At 39.1% G+C, this 21,292-nt stretch overlaps 1 protein-coding gene across 5 annotated transcripts in view; it reads left to right on the top strand.

Annotated features, from left to right (window-relative positions):
* LOC109038681 (uncharacterized) overlaps positions 1-20,295 on the top strand; it is a 35,662-nt gene extending 15,367 nt beyond the window's left edge. For 3 of the 5 annotated variants that reach the window (XM_019053833.2, XM_072301026.1, XM_072301028.1), the window contains exons 2-4: positions 11,666-11,752; positions 17,540-17,774; positions 18,720-20,295. In XM_019053833.2, coding sequence (XP_018909378.1) covers positions 11,666-11,752; positions 17,540-17,774; positions 18,720-19,823 — 1,426 coding nt within the window. In that variant the 3' untranslated portion in view covers positions 19,824-20,295. Of the gene's footprint in view, positions 1-6,786; positions 6,916-10,539; positions 10,544-11,665; positions 11,753-17,539; positions 17,775-18,719 lie in introns of those variants that run through there. The other 2 variants (XM_072301027.1, XM_072301029.1) reach the window with 2 other exon arrangements.
* Positions 20,296-21,292: the final 997 nt, after the last annotated feature.

Raw genomic sequence — 21,292 nt, 5'->3', positions numbered from 1 at the left:
TGAAAATGACCTTTGAGCTAACTTTTGACTAAAAATTCAGACTCTACGATCAAAAATACATAAGAATCGATACCCGACACGACGTATTTGCAAACTTTAAATTTTTTTACCCCAAAACCGCCATTTTGGCCGCCATCTTGATTTGGGGGGGGGGGTTTGTATGAAATTTGAGATGGCTATCATCGATTTTCTTTTTCTAGACATCAAAACGAAGAGATTGACGTATCACACAATATGCCTTCACAAACCTGCACACGGGACATATGTTTTGTTACGTATGCCCCCGGACTATAGTCGTGACGGACGCGCATGCGCGTCCAGAACGACTAGTATCCCCTGAAAATGCAGTGGCTACTAATTATTATTTTCACCTGTCCATGAGATACGCTTATTGCAGTGAAGCAGAAAGGCAAGTTGCATCTTCTTAAACAAAGGACCCTACAACAAAACGGCCAGATCGGCCTAAACACGGAATCGTACGATTTTCTCAGGGATGATAGAGGGTCTTCCCAGACACTCAAAACTGGTCATATTTTTTGCCTAACCCCCAGGGAAAAGGGGGGAGAGGGGGTCAAAGTCAAAACCTTTAAATTAGCATAACTTCTCAACGGTTTGTCGTAGAAAGATGAACTTGGTGTCAAAATTCCCAGAAAAATGAGAGCTTTCAGAATGTATGTATGAAATTAATTAAATTTTAAAATTTGACCCACTTTTGGGGCATTTTACAAGGTCCCCCTTTCGTAAATTTTCGTTTTTTGAGATTTTCGGTTGTTCGGTTCGCACGGATCAAAACAAAAACAATTTCAAATGAAAGTAGAGCGTTTAAGCTTTAAAACAAGCCCAAGATGATTTTGAAAGATGAAATCGAAAAAATCGAAATGTGTCGACTCCCTGACGTGAAAATTAGATTCTACGTGTAAAAATACTTACGTATCGATATGCTAAACAAAAACCATGTGTATACACAGTCAGCAGTCCGCGGCAACATCAATTCAACAGAATTACGGCAAAAATTAGATCGGATTTAAGCCGATTTGCCCGCGCCTCTCCTCGTTATTTATAAAACGTTCCTAGACTCATCTTAAAATTTTTCTCAAAGCTTTGTGTTATTATCAGCTTCCATTTAAATCCCGATTCGATGACCGAATCGGCTGCCCAAAAAGCAAGCCATTTTTGAAAGGTTCTATGAGAAATTCGTGATATTATCGGCTCTCAGGAAATCGCCTCATACCTAAAATTGATGGTATAAATGTTTGAGTGCTTAAAATAATCGTATTCAAGAAACTAAGGCATTAAACTATGGAGTCAATTTCTTTTTAGTAATATAACGGGATTTACTACCGGTGATTTAGCCATTATAGCCCCAGAATACTTTTCATGCGCCTTTACTTTCCAGAATCTTGACGGAATTTTTTTTTGGCTTAAACGACTCAAGATACACTATAGTTAAAAAATATAAATAATTTTCGATTTTTACCCAAAAAAATGTTCGTCCAGGCACACCGTGTAATGTATGGAGTACTTCTGCAATTCAACCCTTAGGTATCTTCAGGTCAAAATTCTTACAAGGAAGCCCCTTGCAAGAGGCGATTTTTTTGTAATTTCTCCCAATTTTTTCTCCGCTATATGATTGAATTTCTTGTCAAATTCTGAGGTCAATTAAATTTAATTGTAATTTATACATTTCTTTTTTCCCTTCATTTTATTTTTCGTGTGGAGAAGTTTCGTTGATTTTTTCGGATTTCGAATACTGTAACTCCTCTTCTATTCGGCCGATTTTTATGAATGAGACCTCTTTCAATTCGTCTTTTAACGGAAAGTAAGGAAAAAATTGCTAAGTACACGCGAAACAATTTTTTGAAAATTGGACTAATCCTAGCTTGACGGTGAAATGGTTAATCAAGCGTAAATAATAGGGCTCGGGTCCGGGTCGGGTCGCTCGGGAGGAACAAAGAAACTGCCTCGATCTCGGGACAGAGGTCCGGTGTGCGGGGAGGAGAAGGGTAAGTGGATTTCTGTAAAAGCAAATTGATTTCTGTATGTGTTATGGTTAGCACATGGTCTAATGAGTTTTGAGGCTCATCACAGAATGCACTTACGGCTGTCCTGGCTGGCCCTGGCTATCAGAGCAGTGGTACCAAATTTTGAAAAGCATAACAGGAGTTTGGAGACCTGTCAATGCAACGTTTTAAACAAACCGGAGGAGTAAAATTCTCATTCGAAGAGTGCTGAACTGCTCAGCAATCCTCGAATCAGTTCGTTTGCTTCTGCTTATATATGCATATTTTAAATTAACGCGTGGCATTCTTGGGTTTTTTTAAAAAAAAACCAAGTAACGTAGAATCTTGGTATTCATTGCACATAAACTAGAAAGCCTCAGAATGAGAAAAAACTTTAAATCATAATTATTGACGGATTAGTAAACTTTTTACAGGCTTTGGAAAATCTCAGAAGTTTGCGGCAGTCACTTTCCGGTAAGGAACTAAGGGACTCGGTTATTGTATTGAGTGGGGGTTCGAAACGATCGCAAAGGCGGTATACTACGTATACGCGCCAAAAATCTGCTGCACTCGAAATCTGGAGCACACGGAGCCCTTCTTTGCGACATTAAAATTTGTTTTACCGAACACTTCCGAGGGGCGCTCATCGGGAGGGAGTCGTAAGTTTTAGACAAGAATTATTATTCTTTTTTCTGAAGCATAAGAAACCGTGTCAATGAAGAAACAGCTAAGTAGAAAAACAACGCACCGCGGAAAAGTAGCGTCCTCAGAAGTATCAAGGTCCGGCTCAAGTCATTGACCCCCCCCCCCCCCCCAAAAAAAAAAGCTAATCCATTTGTTTTCCTACTTAGCTGTTTCTTCATGGACACGGTTTCTCATGCTTCAGAAAAAATAAAAATAATTCTTGTCCAAAACTTACTACTCCCTCCCGATGAGGGCCCCTCGGAAATGTTCGGTAAAACTAATTTTAATGTCGCAAAGAAGGGCTCCGCGTGCTCCAGATTTCGAGTGCAGCAGATTTTTTTTTTTTTGTTTTATCGAAAGTGCAATGTTTAAGAATTTTTTTGGCGGAGAGTTTGGTTTGATACGGCAATTCCATTGGGCGTAGGAACTTTTTGAAAAGAGCATGAAAAAAATGTTTCAACCTCTGCCAATCACTGAAAAATTGTCCGATTTACATTCGGTTTGGACAGGGTGGCCTGTTTTTTTGCGTAAAATTGATTTCTGAAAGAAAAAATTAGGGGTGCCATTTGAAAAGTTCGACTTACGGGTGGGGCATCCCCCACCCCGCGCCCCTCCCGCGGTTTGGGAAAATGTCAAATACGCCAAACACAGCTGGTCTTAACGAGTTTAAATTTTTTGACAAGTCACAAGCAAAAACTCTTCAAGTTCTTGAAGTAGAGTGTCTACTGAGTCATTAAAGCCAAAAAGAAAAAAATTCTGTGGAGCTCCTGGAAAATAAAGTCGATTTAAAGGTATTTTTGGGCTAAAATAGCCAAATTACCCATAGCAAGGCCCGTCATATTATTTAAAAAATTGTTTTCTTCCTGGGTATAATGCCCAAGTTTCTTAAACATGCATATTTTAAGCCTCCGATTACTTAAAATACCAATTTTGACCATGTGGTAAATTTTGGGGGCCTAAAATGAGCCCTCAAAGCCAAAAATTGCGTACATTTTCGAAAACTTCGGATTTTCAAAGTTTTTTTTTTTTTTTTTTTTTTTTTTTTTTTTTAACGTTGTTTTTTCTACAGTCGTCAATGAGTAATTCTGAAGGGCATTTTCGATTACATGATTGACATTTTGACTGTTCAGGTGAGGGGGAGGGGGGGGGGGCATCAGGCTTTGCTTTGCCATTCTCACAGTTTTTGAAAACGCTCGAAAGTTCCCTATTACATTGGAAGTTCAAAATATCCCTTTTTAATTCATTAATTACTGCTTCTGATATTATGAAATATGCAGCAGGAGTTACTGCCCCCCCCCCCCCCTTCCTCCTCACTACGAGATGCATGGAAACCTTGATCTTACTGCGCGCGCTACCGGATCCTTATGCTTTTCGCGTGATGGCAGTCCGTTGTATAGTAGATCCGGGCATTTGCAATAAAACATTTGGCGGTCTTTAGCATTACATATAAATGGACATGTTTATGCTACAAGTTTATCCTGCAAATGCCCGGATCTACTATACAACGGACTGCAATCACGCGAAAAGCAAGGATCCGGTAGCGCGCGCAGTAAGATCAAGGTTTCCATGCATCTCGTAGTGAGGAGGAGGGGGGGGGGGGCAGTAACTCCTGCTGCATATTTCATAATATCAGAAGCAGTAATTAATGAATTAAAAAGGGATATTTTGAACTTCCAATGCAATAGGGAACTTTCAAGCGTTTTCAAAAACTGTGAGAATGGCAAAGCAAAGCCTGATGCCCCCCCCCTCCCCCTCACCTGAACAGTCAAAATGTCAATTATGTAATCGAAAATGCCCTTCAGAATTACTCATTGACGACTGTAGAAAAAACAACGTTAAAAAAAAAAAAAAAAAAAAAAAAAAAACTTTGAAAATCCGAAGTTTTCGAAAATGTACGCAATTTTTGGCTCTGAGGGCTCATCTTAGGCCCCCAAAATTTACCACATGGTCAAAATTGGTATTTTAAGTAATCGGAGGCTTAAAATATGCATGTTTAAGAAACTTGGGCATTATACCCGGGAAGAAAACAATTTTTTAAATAATATGACGGGCCTTGCTATGGGTAATTTGGCTATTTTAGCCCAAAAATACCTTTAAATCGACTTTATTTTCCAGGAGCTCCACAGAATTTTTTTCTTTTTGGCTTAAATGACTCAGTAGACACTCTACTTCAAGAACCTGAAGAGTTTTTGCTTGTGACTCGTCAAAACATTTAAACTCGTTAAGACCAGCTGTGCAAAAGGTGTCCCCTTCGATATAAACGAACACGTCTTTTACCGTTTTTCGAAATTCCGACTCGTTCGGCAGATATTCAAGGTGGCTCCTTTTTCGTGAGACACCCTGTATACATATGCGTACAGAGCCCGCGAAGCGAGCCTGAAGGCGCGAAGCGTCCTCCAAGAGGTTTGGCCGCGTAGCGGTTAGGGGCAGGGCCCCCAAGTATATTTATACAAGGTGAGTGAATAGTCCCCGGACCCATCCCCTCCAACTTTTCAACACATGCACGTATCAAAACAAAATTTTGGGGATGTTTTTAGATTGTATAAGAGCTACTTTTTGGCACATTCAACGCACACTGACTCGAAATTTTCAAATGATAACCCTCCATTTGTGATATATGGTTAGAAAGGTAATAAAAAAGAAGCTTTTTGGCGAAACCGGAAGTCGCTACAACAACATTTTGTTCTCGAGTTTTATCTTCGGTCGAAGTTCAAAATAAGCCTGTTTTAAAAAAATCATATGTCAGAAAAGGTGCAGAAAGGCAAATGCATGAGGCAGAAAAATTCTCAGCGTTGCATTTACGTTCAGGAAAAAAAATCGTCAAAATAAACCTTTTCGTTTACGCCAAGAGTGATTTCAGCCCCCTTCTTGCGATTATAACCGTCTTGTTTAGTGTGGGTAATATCTGAATAAGCGAACACTCGGTTAAAACGATATTCATATTTATTATAAAATAAAAAGGGAATGAACACGACACGGTAACACTGGTATCACGACATGATGATCGGCTGACGCCATGACGAATGTGGTCACCTGACCCTCTGAGGGCAGTGTTGCCAACCTGTGCTGGGTAACCAACCCAGGCTATCCAACACCTCCCCGTTTTTAATTTCTATTTTTTTCCTTACACTTTACTCCCTTTTGCAAACACAAACGAAGAAATTGAAGGAGTAGAGCCCAAGTCAAAAATATTCCAGAGGTGTATGATTTTCATCAGTGAAATTTAAAATTATACATGAAGAATAGTTTTTTAAAAGATTTAACAGTTACAATTGAGGAATTAGAACTTGTACACTGACAGAAAACTGACACAGTATTTATTCGATTAATTTGAATTTATGAAACCAATCAATTTATGACATTTGAACTCAGAATTTGGTTGAAGTTATAATGCTTATGAGTTCACATAGATTTGAACGATTTGCAGTTCTGAAATCGACAAATATTACTGAAATTAACTGTATTTAGTCATAGGCTGTAGTTAACATGTATTAGCCAGGACATTAAACAACTTTCCAATTGATTTGCAATTCCGAAATCAAGAGAGATATGAGAGATTTGAAGCATTTTTGTTCAGAATCCCGTTGAAGTAATTAAATCGCAGTTATGTAGAGAAATTGAAATTAGACAATTATCAAATGATTTGCAATTCCGAAATCAAGAGACATATAAGAGATTTGAAGCATTTGTGTTCAGAATCCCATTGGAGTAATTAAATCGCAGTTATGTAGAGAAATTGAAATTAGACAACTATCAAATGATTTGCAAGTCCGAAATCAAGAGACATATAAGAGATTTGAAGCATTTGTGTTCAGAATCTCATTGAAGTAATTTAATCGCAGTTATGTAGAGAAATTGAAATTAGACAACTATCAAATGATTTGCAATTCCGAAATCAAGAGACATTTAAGAGATTTGAAGCATTTGTGTTCAGAATCCCATTGAAATTATTAAATCACAGTTATGTGGATTTAATTGTTAAGTATAACATGACTTAATTAGATTGAGTAAACTAATTGTTAGTCACTTATACATATGACATTACTTAGAATGATGAAGAGCACTTAAAATTAACATGAAATTTCTTTGAAATTTATTGCAGAATGAATCAGAGATACTACAGTTTACTTTGACGAGTGATTAGCTTTTTCCGGTTTTATCTCTAGAAGATGGAATTAGCCACATGAATCAATCTGAGCACCTCCGTAGCCTAGAACAACTGAACGATTGGGTAAAATCACATTTGTTGAATTTTTGATCAGGTCGAAAATTTGACGTGGTAAAACATTAACTTTTCCTCCCGAATCTAACTTACAGCTGACCGTGTTATTGTTAATGATTAAATTTTCCATCCAGCACTTATCTGTGGATTTGGAAATATTTGACACATTATGAATTTTGACAGACTGCTTAACTGACTCATCAAAATTAGATTGTTTAAGCTGATGATCGATAATTGAATGATCCTCAAGCTGACTGGATTTAGACTGATTAGTAAAATGCTCCAATTTAAAAGTTGGTTGGACGGAGATTTCTGAAATGTAAACATAATCACTAGCATGAATATCTGAAATTTCAGTCGGATTAGGGATACTGTTTGGAGAACATGAGCACTGACAATGGACATTGACTAGATCAGCCGCTTTGGAATTAGCTGTAGAAGGTGCCATTTTATCATTGGAATTAGGTAACACAGAATTATTCCGAGATCTACACATAGAGGAAAAATGATTAAGACGCTTACAGTAATTACATTGCTTCTTGAATGCTGGACATTGGTTGATAGGATGGCTAGTCCCACAATTTTGGCAGTTGATTGGCTGTTTAGTTGTAGTTCCAGTACCTGAGCTGCAGCTTGGCTGTTGATTTCGGCTGTAATACGGTTTGCTGACCCAGTTGACCTCAGTTGTGGATGATGTCCCTTGATCGTTGATTTCCTTTGCCCGCTGTTTCCCAGACTCGACTAACTTGCATAGCTTGACCGTCCTGTCGAAGTCGTATTCCTCTCCGAGCATGCGTTGGCGAAGTTCATAATTGGAGATTCCAATGATGATGCGATCACGGATGAGCGATGTTTTCAGCTCACCAGAGCCACAATTTTCAGCCAGCTTCTTGAGTGAGAGAAGGAACGTTTCAAAATCCTCACCGTCCTTCTGCGATCTTGTGAAAAACTGGTATCTAGAAAATACCACGTTTGTCCTGGGCTTGACATACTCATCGATAGCTTTGACTAGAAGATCGACAGTTTTAGACTGGTTACTAGTGAGAGCAAAGGAGTTGATAAGTTCTTCTGCTTCGGATCCGATTAGGTTAAGGAAAATGGCCTTTTGAACCTCTTCGGATTTTACGGTGATTTCGGCGCCAAGAGCGTAGTTTCTCCAACGTCTTTTGAACTTTTCCCAATTCTCTTTAATATTATCATTGATTTCCAGTGGTTCTGGCTTTGTAAAAAATTCCATTGTTCCGTCCGAACAATGATTACCTTGCAATTAGTGAAGGTTGATAACGACACAGATTATCATGAACTTAGAAGAAATTGACCCATGTGCAATTGCGAAATTAAAATTCGAACTTAATCGATATACTAAAAGTCATTTTCGAACTTAATCGATACACTAAAATTGAACATTTTTAGCGAAATTACATGTCTTGCTCTTGAATTCACTTAAATACCGAGCGCGAGGCCATGGTTGAATTCAGGCCTTTTGTGCCGGTTTACGACGCGCACCTCCGTATTTTTTGTGCGCTTCGTTGATCACCCGTTTACATCCTCGTCGCCATGTTTAGTGTGGGTAACATCTGAATAAGCGAACACTCGGTTAAAACGATATTCATATTCATTATAAAATAAAAAGGGAATGAACACGACACGGTAACACTGGTATCACGACATGATGATCGGCTGACGCCATGACGAATGTGGTCACCTGATCCTCTGAGGGCAGTGTTGCCAACCTGTGCTGGGTAACCAACCCAGGCTATCCAACACGTCTTCCTTGCGGATGTTGTAGATATTCATTGGTTGTTTCACATTTCAACACCCCCACTCAGCATGATATCTTAAAGCAATGTTGTTATTTGCTGACATATGTTGATGTAATGTTAGTAATATGGATGGGATGTTAAATCAGTATTGTCAGGATAAGACTGACAATATCAACATTGATGTAAGCTTGATAGACCGGCAATCAAGGAGATGTCAAGAAGTGTCAACCTGATAACAATGTTGACGGGGGCATATCAATATTATGTACGATTATTGTAATGTTACTTCAATCTTACTATCAATGTTGTTGCAATGTTCAGGCAAGTCCCTGGCAGTAGCACATCAACATTGATGCAATCTTACCTCATTCTTACTAAGATGGATATAATATGGCTGCAATGTTGATGTGTAAGATGTGCAATATTATACTACGATTGTATTAAGGTTCTATGCTGAGTGGGCCGCAAACGAGATGCGCGGTTGCGGAATCGCGCCGTCAATATGCATTTCAGTGCGAATACCTCCTATCTGTGGTCTGTAGAACCAAAATACTATTTATACAGTGATTACTGCAAATTATAAATTGAACTGATAGATGTAGTAGTCTACCTGTGAAACCAGAAAACTTGATTGAAAAGATTTCTAAATTATCAGAAGTATACTAGGAGGCCCTGACCCCTGACCGCTACGCGGCCCAACCCCCTGGAGGGCGCCTGCGCCTCGCGCCCTCAGGCCCGCTTCGCGGGCCCTATACGCAAATGTATAGGTAAAAATGTTCTTTCATTTTAATACACCATTTTGGGTTCGAGCTGCATCGAATTCAAAAATTTTGACGTAACTCTCAGATTTGTAAATGATTAGGAATAGCTGGATGTACATAATTTCACAGTCCACTCACTGGAGAAATTTCCATTTATTATGTTATTTTTAAAGACTTAATTTAAAAAAAAAAAAAAATCGGATTTCGACCGTTAAGAGTTAATAATATTTGGTCCATCCCGACGCGACGCAGCGCCTGCCTTCTCAAATTGTATCTGCTGTAAATTTTGATAGAAATTCAGCAATCAAGTAAATTAACCAATATGCCACAAATCGAAGCCGGAAGAATGCAGGAAAAATTGAGTTAAACCTTATACCTTGGACCTTGAACCTTGAACCCTGAGCGATGCACCGTTCCTCAACTCTTCGAATGAGGAGCCCTTCACGAGCTTTTCCATTGTTTTATTGTTCATTCGAGTCACTCAGGTAGAATCCCACACCTTGACGTTTCTAGCGGAAACGACATATCTCTCACGCTATTAACATTGGACTTAAGTGACATGAGCTTTAAAAGCTCTACAACATTAAAAGTTCGGGGTTTCTTAATTGTTTGCACATTTGCATCTACTACAGATGACATAATGTAAAGATCATCCTTATCGGTCTGGCAGTTCGTCAGAAATAGTGCTTCCAAGATTTTGCTTGTAGCTGTATCATCATCATCATCATCATCATCATTAATATCAACTTCGAAGGATTCAGACTTTTAGCGATTCTACCTTTTTCTATTTCACTCGAGAGATTGCCAGATTGTGCGATAAATGTGAATATTTTACATGGATTTGGATTGGGAAAAGTGCTAAAAAAGCAACTTATCTGGGAACAATAGAGTCCGGGAGGGACGAGAGGCTGCCTTCCTGGGAAAACCCATGATTTAGCCGGAAATTTTTTCTTATACTTTCATCGCATATAAATTTCTCTGATGTTTTTGTTTTATTCTCTCTGATTGCATATTAGTAATCATATCCTCATTTCATTTCCTTTCCCTTTCCTTTTTCCCTTTCTGTAGCATCTATGTCCATTTACAATTATTATTTTAAAAATAGCTTTCCCCTGGTATACAATTGATGCTTCAAACAGAATCAATTGTTTTAATGACATTTCCGGCTAAATCATGGGTTTTCCCAGGAAGGCAGCCTCTCGTCCCTCCCGGACTCTATTGTTCCCAGATAAGTTGCTTTTTTAGCACTTTTCCCAATCCAAATCCATGTAAAATATTCACATTTATCGCACAATCTGGCAATCTCTCGAGTGAAATAGAAAAAGGTAGAATCGCTAAAAGTCTGAATCCTTCGAAGTTGATATTAATGATGATGATGATGATGATGATGATACAGCTACAAGCAAAATCTTGGAAGCACTATTTCTGACGAACTGCCAGACCGATAAGGATGATCTTTACATTATGTCATCTGTAGTAGATGCAAATGTGCAAACAATTAAGAAACCCCGAACTTTTAATGTTGTAGAGCTTTTAAAGCTCATGTCACTTAAGTCCAATGTTAATAGCGTGAGAGATATGTCGTTTCCGCTAGAAACGTCAAGGTGTGGGATTCTACCTGAGTGACTCGAATGAACAATAAAACAATGGAAAACCTCGTGAAGGGCTCCTCATTCGAAGAGTTGAGGAACGGTGCATCGCTCAGGGTTCAAGGTTCAAGGTCCAAGGTATAAGGTTTAACTCAATTTTTCCTGCATTCTTCCGGCTTCGATTTGTGGCATATTGGTTAATTTACTTGATTGCTGAATTTCTATCAAAATTTACAGCAGATACAATTGGAGAAGGCAGGCGCTGCGTCGCGTCGGGATGGACCAAATATTATTAACTCTTAACGGTCGAAATCCGATTTTTTTTTTTTTTAAATTAAGTCTTTAAAAATAACATAATAAATGGAAATTTCTCCAGTGAGTGGACTGTGAAATTATGTACATCCAGCTATTCCTAATCATTTACAAATCTGAGAGTTACGTCAAAATTTTTGAATTCGATGCAGCTCGAACCCAAAATGGTGTATTAAAATGAAAGAACATTTTTACCTATACATTTGCGTATAGGGCCCGCGAAGCGGGCCTGAGGGCGCGAGGCGCAGGCGCCCTCCAGGGGGTTGGGCCGCGTAGCGGTCAGGGGGCAGGGCCCCCTAGTAATATAGATACATGGTTTCTTGGTTGATTTCAGGTCTACAATGCAACAACTAACGGGGTTTCTCGCCATTGCGTTCATCATTACTAAAGGCATCCTGCTTTCATGCGCAGCAGACATCAGGTAGTCTCATACTTTGTACTTTAATTTTACCAGGACAATATGTTCGGACAATGCTTTCCTGGCAAAATCTGACAGAACTTAGCATATCAGAAGGTAACAAGTAATGCAAGGTAATGCTCTAAGTAACACATCATAAATGATGAGAAATTACTTATGTATGGAGAAGTTTGATATTCTGATTGGAGGTACTCATTTGATCTGTGCTTACAACTTTGTAAAAATGGAGACGAAATTGGGACAACACCTCTTGATGAAAAATGTGATTTATCTAACGTGTCAGTTCATCGAGGAAAGGCCTTATCATTACAGCAAATATTGAATCAAACACATGAACTGGGGACAAAGACTACAGGATTGGAACACTTGTGTGATTACTTTGATTCACAAAAAGCTGTGTAGGTAATATTAACTTCCAGCCATTTGGAAGTGAAACCCAAAAACGTTAGAATGTGAAAGTGAGGATTTGACTATCAACTGATTGCAACAGAATGAGAGAGAACGTCCACACATTGGACGACAATCTGCAACAAAGAATGATCTGTCACTGGCTCATCATCCATGAAAACAACTGTCAGCATATGGAAACTGATGGTAGATAGTTCGTTTCTAAAATAAGCCAGAATTATTACGTACGTGTCTTATTGCAAAATTATTCCCTGAGTACTTATAGTCCAGTAAACGAAACATTTTGATGGCCAAAAGTTAATATACTTACCTACGGCTGCATTCGGCCCAATCGATTCTACATAAAAAAGGTGTTTTTAGCCATAAGTCTCCATAAATCCCCTCATGGGATTCCGCATAATGGGCCAATGAAGTTGAAAATTGGAAAAATCAATACTTCACCGCGGAGCGAGAAATGAACTCGGAGAGCTCATTTAAATAAATAAATAATAATAAAAAAAAAATATAGGTAATTGAGTTTACTTTTCGAATAGGTAAGCTACGGTTTTGAATGTCAAAGTAAATTAAATGCGAGTATAATTTGTTCTGGCGGCCATTCATGTAATACTTAAGGCTTTTTGGACGACTTTTTAAACCTCCACCCCTTGTAAAGCGGCAGTACAACTACTTTTCAACCCTCTTTTGGATCAAGTAACTGCCCTGATCTCCCTCCCCCCTCCAATTTTCCAGAGGGTCACAGAGAAAGTGTGAAAACTGGCTGACTTTTTTTCCATTTAAAACTCTTATTTTTTCTTAAAGTTGGAGGCTCACGACGTAAGACTTTGACTTGGCTCCCCTCCCCCTTCGTGAGACCCCGTGAGCCAAACTTAAACCTTACTCTTTACTGTATTCCCTTTTAAACTCTTTTTCGAGTAAGGTAATGTTTCAGGCTCGCGCTCTTTAGCGTGGGTACGAATTAACTTAACTTAACTTTTTTTCAGTTCATGCGTTTTCTGTTGAGAGTGACGTAACTCACCAAGCGCGGGCCCGCCCGCAGACTTTATCTCTTGGCCCACTAGGGTGGCCCATAATTATACACGGCAAAATTTATTCTGCCAATTATTTTGGTCTTACCCCCTAAAACTGATTCATTTGATCAAAAAACACTCCCTGCCAAGTTTCGGCCAAATCGGATAATATAACCCATACCGACGGAGGCATCTGTTTGATATGTGATTTTACAATGAAAAACGCTTTTTTTTTCGGAAAAATCCATGTCCCGGAAAATGTTTAATTTCTAGCAAAAAACTGAGGTCACATTCGGCATTAGCAGGAAAAATTAAGTGGGAAAAGTTGTAATAGACACCTCTAAAAAAATGTTTTATCCCTTGACACAGTGGTGAAACAACTGAAACATCTAGAAAATGCTAAAAAAGGGTAAAATGACGGTGATAAATCTCAAATAACTAGGTCTGCATCCGAAGACAAAGCTCAACATATGACAGGTGTTTAACATGTAATTTTTTACGCTGGAAGTCCGGAAATACTCGTACTATGCATTTTTCTTTACTCCATCAGGAATTTCCGGGAAATCGATTTTCTCGTTAAAACAGGGGTTCCCCGGGAAAACTCAATTTTCAGGAAATAAACCTCAACATGTGACGGATGTTTTTTCGTGTTTTTTAACACTGAGTCCGAAAATGACGACACAGTTGCTGCATTATACATACGGGGTTCGTCCGGAAAATCGATTTTCTCGTAAAAACAGGGTTTTCGGGGTAAAACTCAATCTTTAGAAAATTAACGATCGACTTGTAATAGGTAATGTTTTTTTTGGTGTTTTTTAACGTTGAATTCGAAAATGATAACCGTTTCCTTCTATTCCATCAGGAGTTTCTGAGAAACTAAATTGTTCCCGTAAAAAAAAGGGATTTTCCAGAGGAAACTCGGTATCCTGGAAAACTTGTGAATTTCGACGAAGAAACTGGTCATTTCATAACTTAGCGGCCGAACGTCTAAGGAATAATCGGAGCTACTCATTTTCTGCACTTTCCTGGTACCTTCATTGATTTTACGTGAAAAATGTCCTGATGGCGAACTTTGTAGACTCGGCCGTTTTGCTACCTACCGTAGAGTAGAGAGGTATCCGTCTGGCGAGATGCACGCCTCGAGTCCGGAAAATCCCCGTATGTATAATGCAGCAACTTTGTCATCATTTTCGGACTCAGCGTTAAAAAAAAAACACACACACACACACACACAAAAAAAAATCAGTCACATATTGAGGTAAATTGAGTTTTCCCCGAAAAACCATCATTTTATACAAGAAAATCGATTTTCCGGAAATTCCTGATGGAATAGAGAAAAATGGATAGCATTTTTGGAACCAGCGTAAAAAATTACATGTGAAACACCTTCCATATTTTGAACTTTGTTTTCGGATGCAGCCCCATGTAATTATATTTGAGATTTATCACCGTCATTTTGCCCTTTTTCAGCGTTTTCTACATGTTTCAGTTGTTTCACCGCTGTGATGAGGGGTAAAACATTTTTTTGAGGTGACCAGTACAACATCCCACACTCAATTTTTCCTGCTAGCCAAGTATGACCTCAGATTTTTGCTAGAAATTACACATTTTTCGGGAAATGGATTTTCCTGAAAAAAAAAGTGTTCTTCAATGTAAAATCCCGTGTAAAAAAGATGGCTTTGTCGGCATGGGTTAATAGAGGGTTCCCAGACCACCCGTACCAGGCCTTTTAGTCGGTTGATTTAGGTCGTGCGAAGTCGGGGACCGCGGGGTTGAATAGGGAATTAACCTCAAGAAATCCGAATTTCTCAGTCACGAACCCCCCCCCCCCCCTTTCACTCCACCTAGGGAGTTAAAGGCAAAGACATAAAGACGGAGGGCTAAAAGCAAAAAATGAAGCTTCTTTTCAATCACCTCTACTATTGGCTATAGGATTGGCGGCGAAATGGGGACAAGTTTGAAATTCAAATGTAGGGCGGGAACTAGATAAAATTGCGGAAACAAAGTATTTTAGGTTGATTTTTGCCCAAATTCACTTACACACTCATATTTGTATAACTTTAGGTTCGTTTTGGTCCGTCGTCGACCGATTAATTTCATTTGGGAGTAACTGTCATCTACGACTGTAACGGCCTGTTTGAACCGGCAGAACCACCAAGAGCAGAAGAAAAACTAACTTTATCTGAGATTACTGCCTGTTACCGAGCAAAAGTAGGTGTATTATAATAGGACGCAGTCCCAACTTTCTTAATATATTCGTTTTAGGCATTTAAAATACGTTTCGAAGAAGAAATGTGGAAAAATCAAGAGGACAAGTTCAAATCAAATTTCCGTTTGCCGCCATGGATTCTCGCGCTCATTTACACACTCACACAAGCACCCAGCGCCAAACCAGGCTTCACTTTTTCCCCGTGCTTTTAGATACGAGCACTCCGTCTTTATGTCTTTGGTTAAAGGGGAGGTTACGATCCGAACCTAACTCGAGGTCTTCGATAGAATTGCGATTCGAGCAACCGAATCGCAATTTGAACCTCAAATTTTGGGATCGTAACCTCCCCCCCCCCCCTTACCCCCCAAGGAAGGCTAGAGGAGCTTCGGGACCATGAAAGGATTTCTCGGGGTCGATTACCTGGGAAACCGTCTTTTTCTGGAGAATCTACGTCAATTTTGAGACCAAAGAGAAATTATGGAGGGGGGTACCGTCCCCCTCGTTAGGAGCTCATTTTTGGGCCTTAGATGGACCGATTTTGGATTTTTAGGGGTCAATTTCACGAGAAGTTTTCCGTGCTTTTCAATTCTGATGCGACTTATCCGCAATTCGGTCGGGAACCGTGACATATAGCATTGCGACTCCTCCCTTTACCCCTCAAGGGGTTGTGGGGTTTCGGGACCACGGAATTCGGATTCCTTGGGGTCGGTTCCCTATTCAACCCCGCGGTCCCCGACTTCGTACGACCAAAACAACCGAGAAAAAGGCCTGGTGCGGGTTGTCTGAAACACCCTGTACAGTGGCTTAGGGGGATCTAAATAATTTGGCGCTTAGAACATTCAAAAATTGACACTTTCAGTGCATTTTAAAGAAAGAGAATAAGAAAGGGCAAGTAAACAAATATAAAAAAAAATTCAGATAGATTTTGCTGACGTTGCTGCTTGCTTCAAAAATGGTTATCATTATTCCAAATCCTTGCAATTAAACATCATTGATAATGGAAATTATTGCTTGTAATTTTGACCAAATGCTCTGGAGGATAGCACAAAGCGTTTAGATTAAAAAACAGAGAATCAGTTTTATTGATCAGGCATCACTTTTTTTGATGGGTTGAGCAGTCAGATTTTTCACCTGAAGGGCCCTTTTCCTCAACTCTTTTGCAATTACTGAACTACATATGTATAGAAGAGGACATATAATAGAAGAGCGCCGAAACGTCTCGTAGTATATTAGGTCAAGTTTTCAGCCTTTTTTATTTGCTTGCAGTGCCTTGATTTAACTCAGACGTTGGGCTGCTTCTTTGTTTTTGATATCTAATGTATCTCTACATGAAAACTTCAATTTGAAACGTGCAAAACCAGCAAATAATTGTATTAACAATGTCCATGGAAAAAGGGATCTAGGTCTAAGGTGACACATTTTTTTTGAGAGCAACTTTTGATTGATTGGATAAAAATATCAGAGTTGAGTTGTGATACCCATACATAATCTGACGATTTTGAGCTCTGAACATGCCGCAGTTTAGAACTTCGAATAGCCTTTTGCTCAAACTAGTTTTCAAACTGCTAGCTTCAAACGCTCATAATCCTCTTTTGGTTTCACATTTAAGCATGATAGGAACCAAGCCACATCAGCTATTGCCTTTAATTGGGCAATACGATTTCTTACAAGAAACCGGTTGTGCAGATTTTTCGGCTAAGTTCAGAGAATTTTGGGCATAGCGCGAAGCAAATTCTTTGAAATTTTTAAAGGAGTCTGCACAAACGTTCTCTTGTTTGTTTTTAACCAATTTTAAAGAGCCTATCGGCTAATCCCACGCTCATTACCCCAGCCCCAGGTGACCATTGCCTGAGACCATCAAACTCAGATCACCTGGCCGGGAATCGAACCCAGGACCTCTTGGTCATAGGCCCAGCGCTACAGCCACTACACCACAGGAGGCCGACAAGAAAAAAAAAATAAAAAAAAATCGCCCAGTTTCAATCAGCAATAGCGGATGTGGTTTGGTTTCTTTCTGCTAAATGCGGCTCATTTTTGGCATTTTCATGTCAAAATGCTGCGAAACACTCTTATAAGCAATGAGATTTGTTGAGTGGTACACCACTGGGGTTAGCTAGTTGCTCCCATCAGAGATGACTATACTAGCATTATATGGCTTTGTTTCAGTCAAGACGATCTGAGGACTGCGATTCTTTCTCTAGTTAATTTAGTCCACGACAATATTGATAAGTTGGAGCGGCATGAGCTCAGGGAGAAACAACTGGGAGAACAGATTAAAAAAGCTTTTGGATCTCTTGATAAACGATTAAAAACGCAGGAAGGGAAAATGGATCTCCTGGTGAGCAACCTCGCGGAACTGACGGGCAAATATGACAACTTGGAAAAATCTATCGACTCACAGGTATGGTTCAAATCATGAGTTTAAAAGCAGCTGTTAGAATAAGTTGTCTCCCTTTTACGGTTCTTCATATAATCTACAGGTCTAATCTGCCTTTCTCAGCAAGAGCCCCGTAAATCCGGTAAGTTTTCAAAAGTTTCTTATGACAAAACGTTCTATTAAAAAGAAAGTAGCTCAGAATTATCCCTCAAGTACTCAAATTGACTGGGTCATACGAATAGGAGGTCGTACCTACAATAAAATAGGTAATACTTTGAAAAGTAATCTACTAGGTACATTAGTACATTTCTAGGTAAATGGTATTCTTGGAGAACCTATAAGATACTTAATTGTGTTAGGAAAAGATCCAGAAGTCTGGAATGGAGTTCTAGCATTATTCCTTTGGACGGAAAAAATCTCAGACTTACTTCTGGTTCACCTCTTTTCCAGTGTCCAAAGTAAATCATTGTTCGAGATCTATGAACTCCCGTCACTTAAACTGGTAAAAGGTGGGGTCTTTTTGTTGTAGGATAAGTCTTAAAACATCATCAGAGGAGATCAAAGCAGAATTTAAAGAGGAATTGAAGCGACTACAATGGCTCGTGGATGTTACTTATAAGTTTTAGCCGTGGGCGCCGCATGGAGTCATTAAATCATAAATCGAAATTCCAATGCTTTCCACAAATTATGTCGTCCTCAGCTAAATGTAAACATTTTTAATTTCTCATGATTGGATTTTCATATTTAACAGTGTGGGGTGATCCCATTATTGCAAATTCTTCATGTAAAAGAACTACTTAAAGAAATAAGATACTTTCAGATTGACTAATGACAACCTGTTTGATTATTTTTGTCCTTCATTCACGTTCAAAATCCACTTTCTATCACCAACGTACTATGCACTTTTAAACCTTTAAAACTGCCTAATTGATGAGATGTTCTAATGCTTCATTAAATTTCCTTCTACAGGCGTCAAATCAGCTAAACCTGAAAAATAGTGGCTATCAAACCTACGTTAATATACCAGAGACGAAGACGGCGGAAATAAAAGCACTAGGTGATAAAGTGGACTCTCTAGGAGCAATGATAAACCGACTAGAGGATAGAATATCTAATGAAGTGGCTCAGTCAACGGCAATGCTGAGGAACTCGACAGACTATATGATTCAGGAGATTAATAAAGTTGCATCAAACCCAGGCCAAGGAGGTAGTGATGAAAGAGCACTAACAGAAGTACAGGGGAAAATGGATCAGATGGTGAATGATGCTAAGTTTGAAATTATAAAGATTACTGAGAAGAGCAGACTGAGCGTGGACGATAAGATCCATGGGTTAGAGACATTGTACACAAACGGACAGTCCGAACTGTACAAGTCACTCGGTGATCTGACAGACATAACAGAACATATGTTTGCCGATATACAAAAGCGTTACGATCAACTGTCGAAAGAAGTCAAGGCCCTTGTCAAAGTGGAACAAGTTCTCATACAGACTGCAGACAATGTTCTAGACATGAAGCGAAGGATCGAGTATGGAACACACCAAATTCTAGTCGAAATGGGTGACTTGGTCCGACTCAGCTCGAAAGAGCTTAACGCTACTCTTAACTATAGGTTCGATAATCTCACAAGTTCACTAGCTTTTAACCATAACCACACGTTGACAAACCTGAGTATTAAGGTCGAAACGGAGATAAGTCAAGTCTGGAGACAGATAGGTATAATGTACACGACTCTGACAGCATCCGCCGATGTGCTGAACAAGGTCCAGGACCAGACAGAGCTATACATTAATCAGACTGAAACGACCTTAGGAGGGATGGATGACAAGGTCGGAAAAATCACTGAACGCATGTCGGAGGTCAGCGATGATTTGAATTACTTGCTGGGACGATTGTCCTTGGTCACCCAAGAGTTCAATCAAATTAAGACTGGGCTTGGAGTGGCGCTGGATCAGATGAAAAGTACATTTGCCACTATCCAAAATAACAACGATCCAAACCCTGGACCGAAGCCGATCCCAGACCTCCCGGAATCGACTGATTTATCAAGGACCAATTATTCAACGAAATAATATTCAGCGATATGTGCTTTCAGAGGAAAAAAAGAAACACAAGTAAAAAGTACATCAACGGTTGTACAAGCACATTTTTTCGAATTTCTTTTTTGTTCGCCTGACTCCATGGAGGATTATACACTAGGTTTGAATTTTACGTGTTTTTTTTTTTGTTCCTGACTTCATGGAAGATTATACACTATCAGAGTTTCAATTTCAAACGATAAATCAAAACCACCGAAATCAGTATTTTTCTGACATTAGAATGAGAGAAATTTCTCACCGAAAAAGGTCGCAAGACATTCTGCAAAATGTCAACCTTGAAAATCAGTATTTTATATCTTCCTCCGATAAGGTGAAGTAACCTTAACTATCTTAAGAAATGCCTGATACTGTGCTCGTACTCACTATTTTACTGTGCAGACTGCTTTTGTACATACCTGATGAAAATTTGTAAAATTGTACGATAAAACTGATTGATGTTCAATAAGCTTGGACTTTTTTTTTTCATTTTCTCTTTCTTGGAAGAGCCTATTGAACCTCTCTAGTTTAATCCCTCATGAGCTTGAGACGGCCCTCTTCAATGACAAAAAAGTTTTATTGACTTGTCTCTAACATGAGCCGGAAACAGTAATTCCTGGTTGCAAAATGTAGTCCATATGGACTTATAATAAATTAGAGTGCGCAGAAAGCGCGAGCCAATCACAATAGGCAATAAATCACTGAACGAGGTATGGATTAAAACGTTTGGATATGTATTTCAAAAGTTGGTGAAGAATACAATTTGCGCAATGAAAATTACTGAAATCAACTCCCAACCAAACTATATTAAAGTTTTTTGTTTGACATTGGCTACAAAAATTAGAATTTCCTGCTCACATGAAAAATCAGCGCCAATTTGAATCAATTTGCGCACTATAATGGTTTTGGCAGGCTTTTGAACAAGCGGAATTCCTTCTTCACCCTGTGTTGTTCAAAGTATAACAACATGCAATAGCTGAGCAGAAGCGCCGAGAATGAAGTTGTCATATTTGGATACTGCAAAAACTGCCGATAGCAGTGGGTGTGCGATTTAACTAGAGTAGATTATGGTTTTTCTTGGACCAGGAAGATTGAATTTGTGCATAAACAAACGATACCTTTGATGAAAGTTACTTTCAGTAATTTTCGATGTGAGAAATCATGTTGTACATAAAATTTTGACTGGGAAACAGAAACCACAATTCTAAAATTTGCGCCTTGTCTGGTGATCCATTGAGGAGAAATTACGAAAACCTTACAAGATTCCATAAAAGTCAGAGGCAGTCACAGGTTTTAACTTTCCTGCGGAAAGACTTCTATTGCATGATGTACTTTTAACGTGGAGCAATATCTCACAATTCAGGTGTGTACACATGAGAAATTTTGGAAAATCCCTCTATTCACCTAAGGCCAAGTCATGGACTTGTACAGCTTCATCCTCCATTTGTATAGCTTTTGGGAATAAA

Source organism: Bemisia tabaci, chromosome 5, assembly GCF_918797505.1.
Source record: "Bemisia tabaci chromosome 5, PGI_BMITA_v3".
Classification (NCBI taxonomy): domain Eukaryota; kingdom Metazoa; phylum Arthropoda; class Insecta; order Hemiptera; family Aleyrodidae; genus Bemisia; species Bemisia tabaci.
The sequence above is the reverse complement of the archived record's forward strand: the minus strand, read 5'-3'. Positions and strand labels throughout refer to the sequence as shown.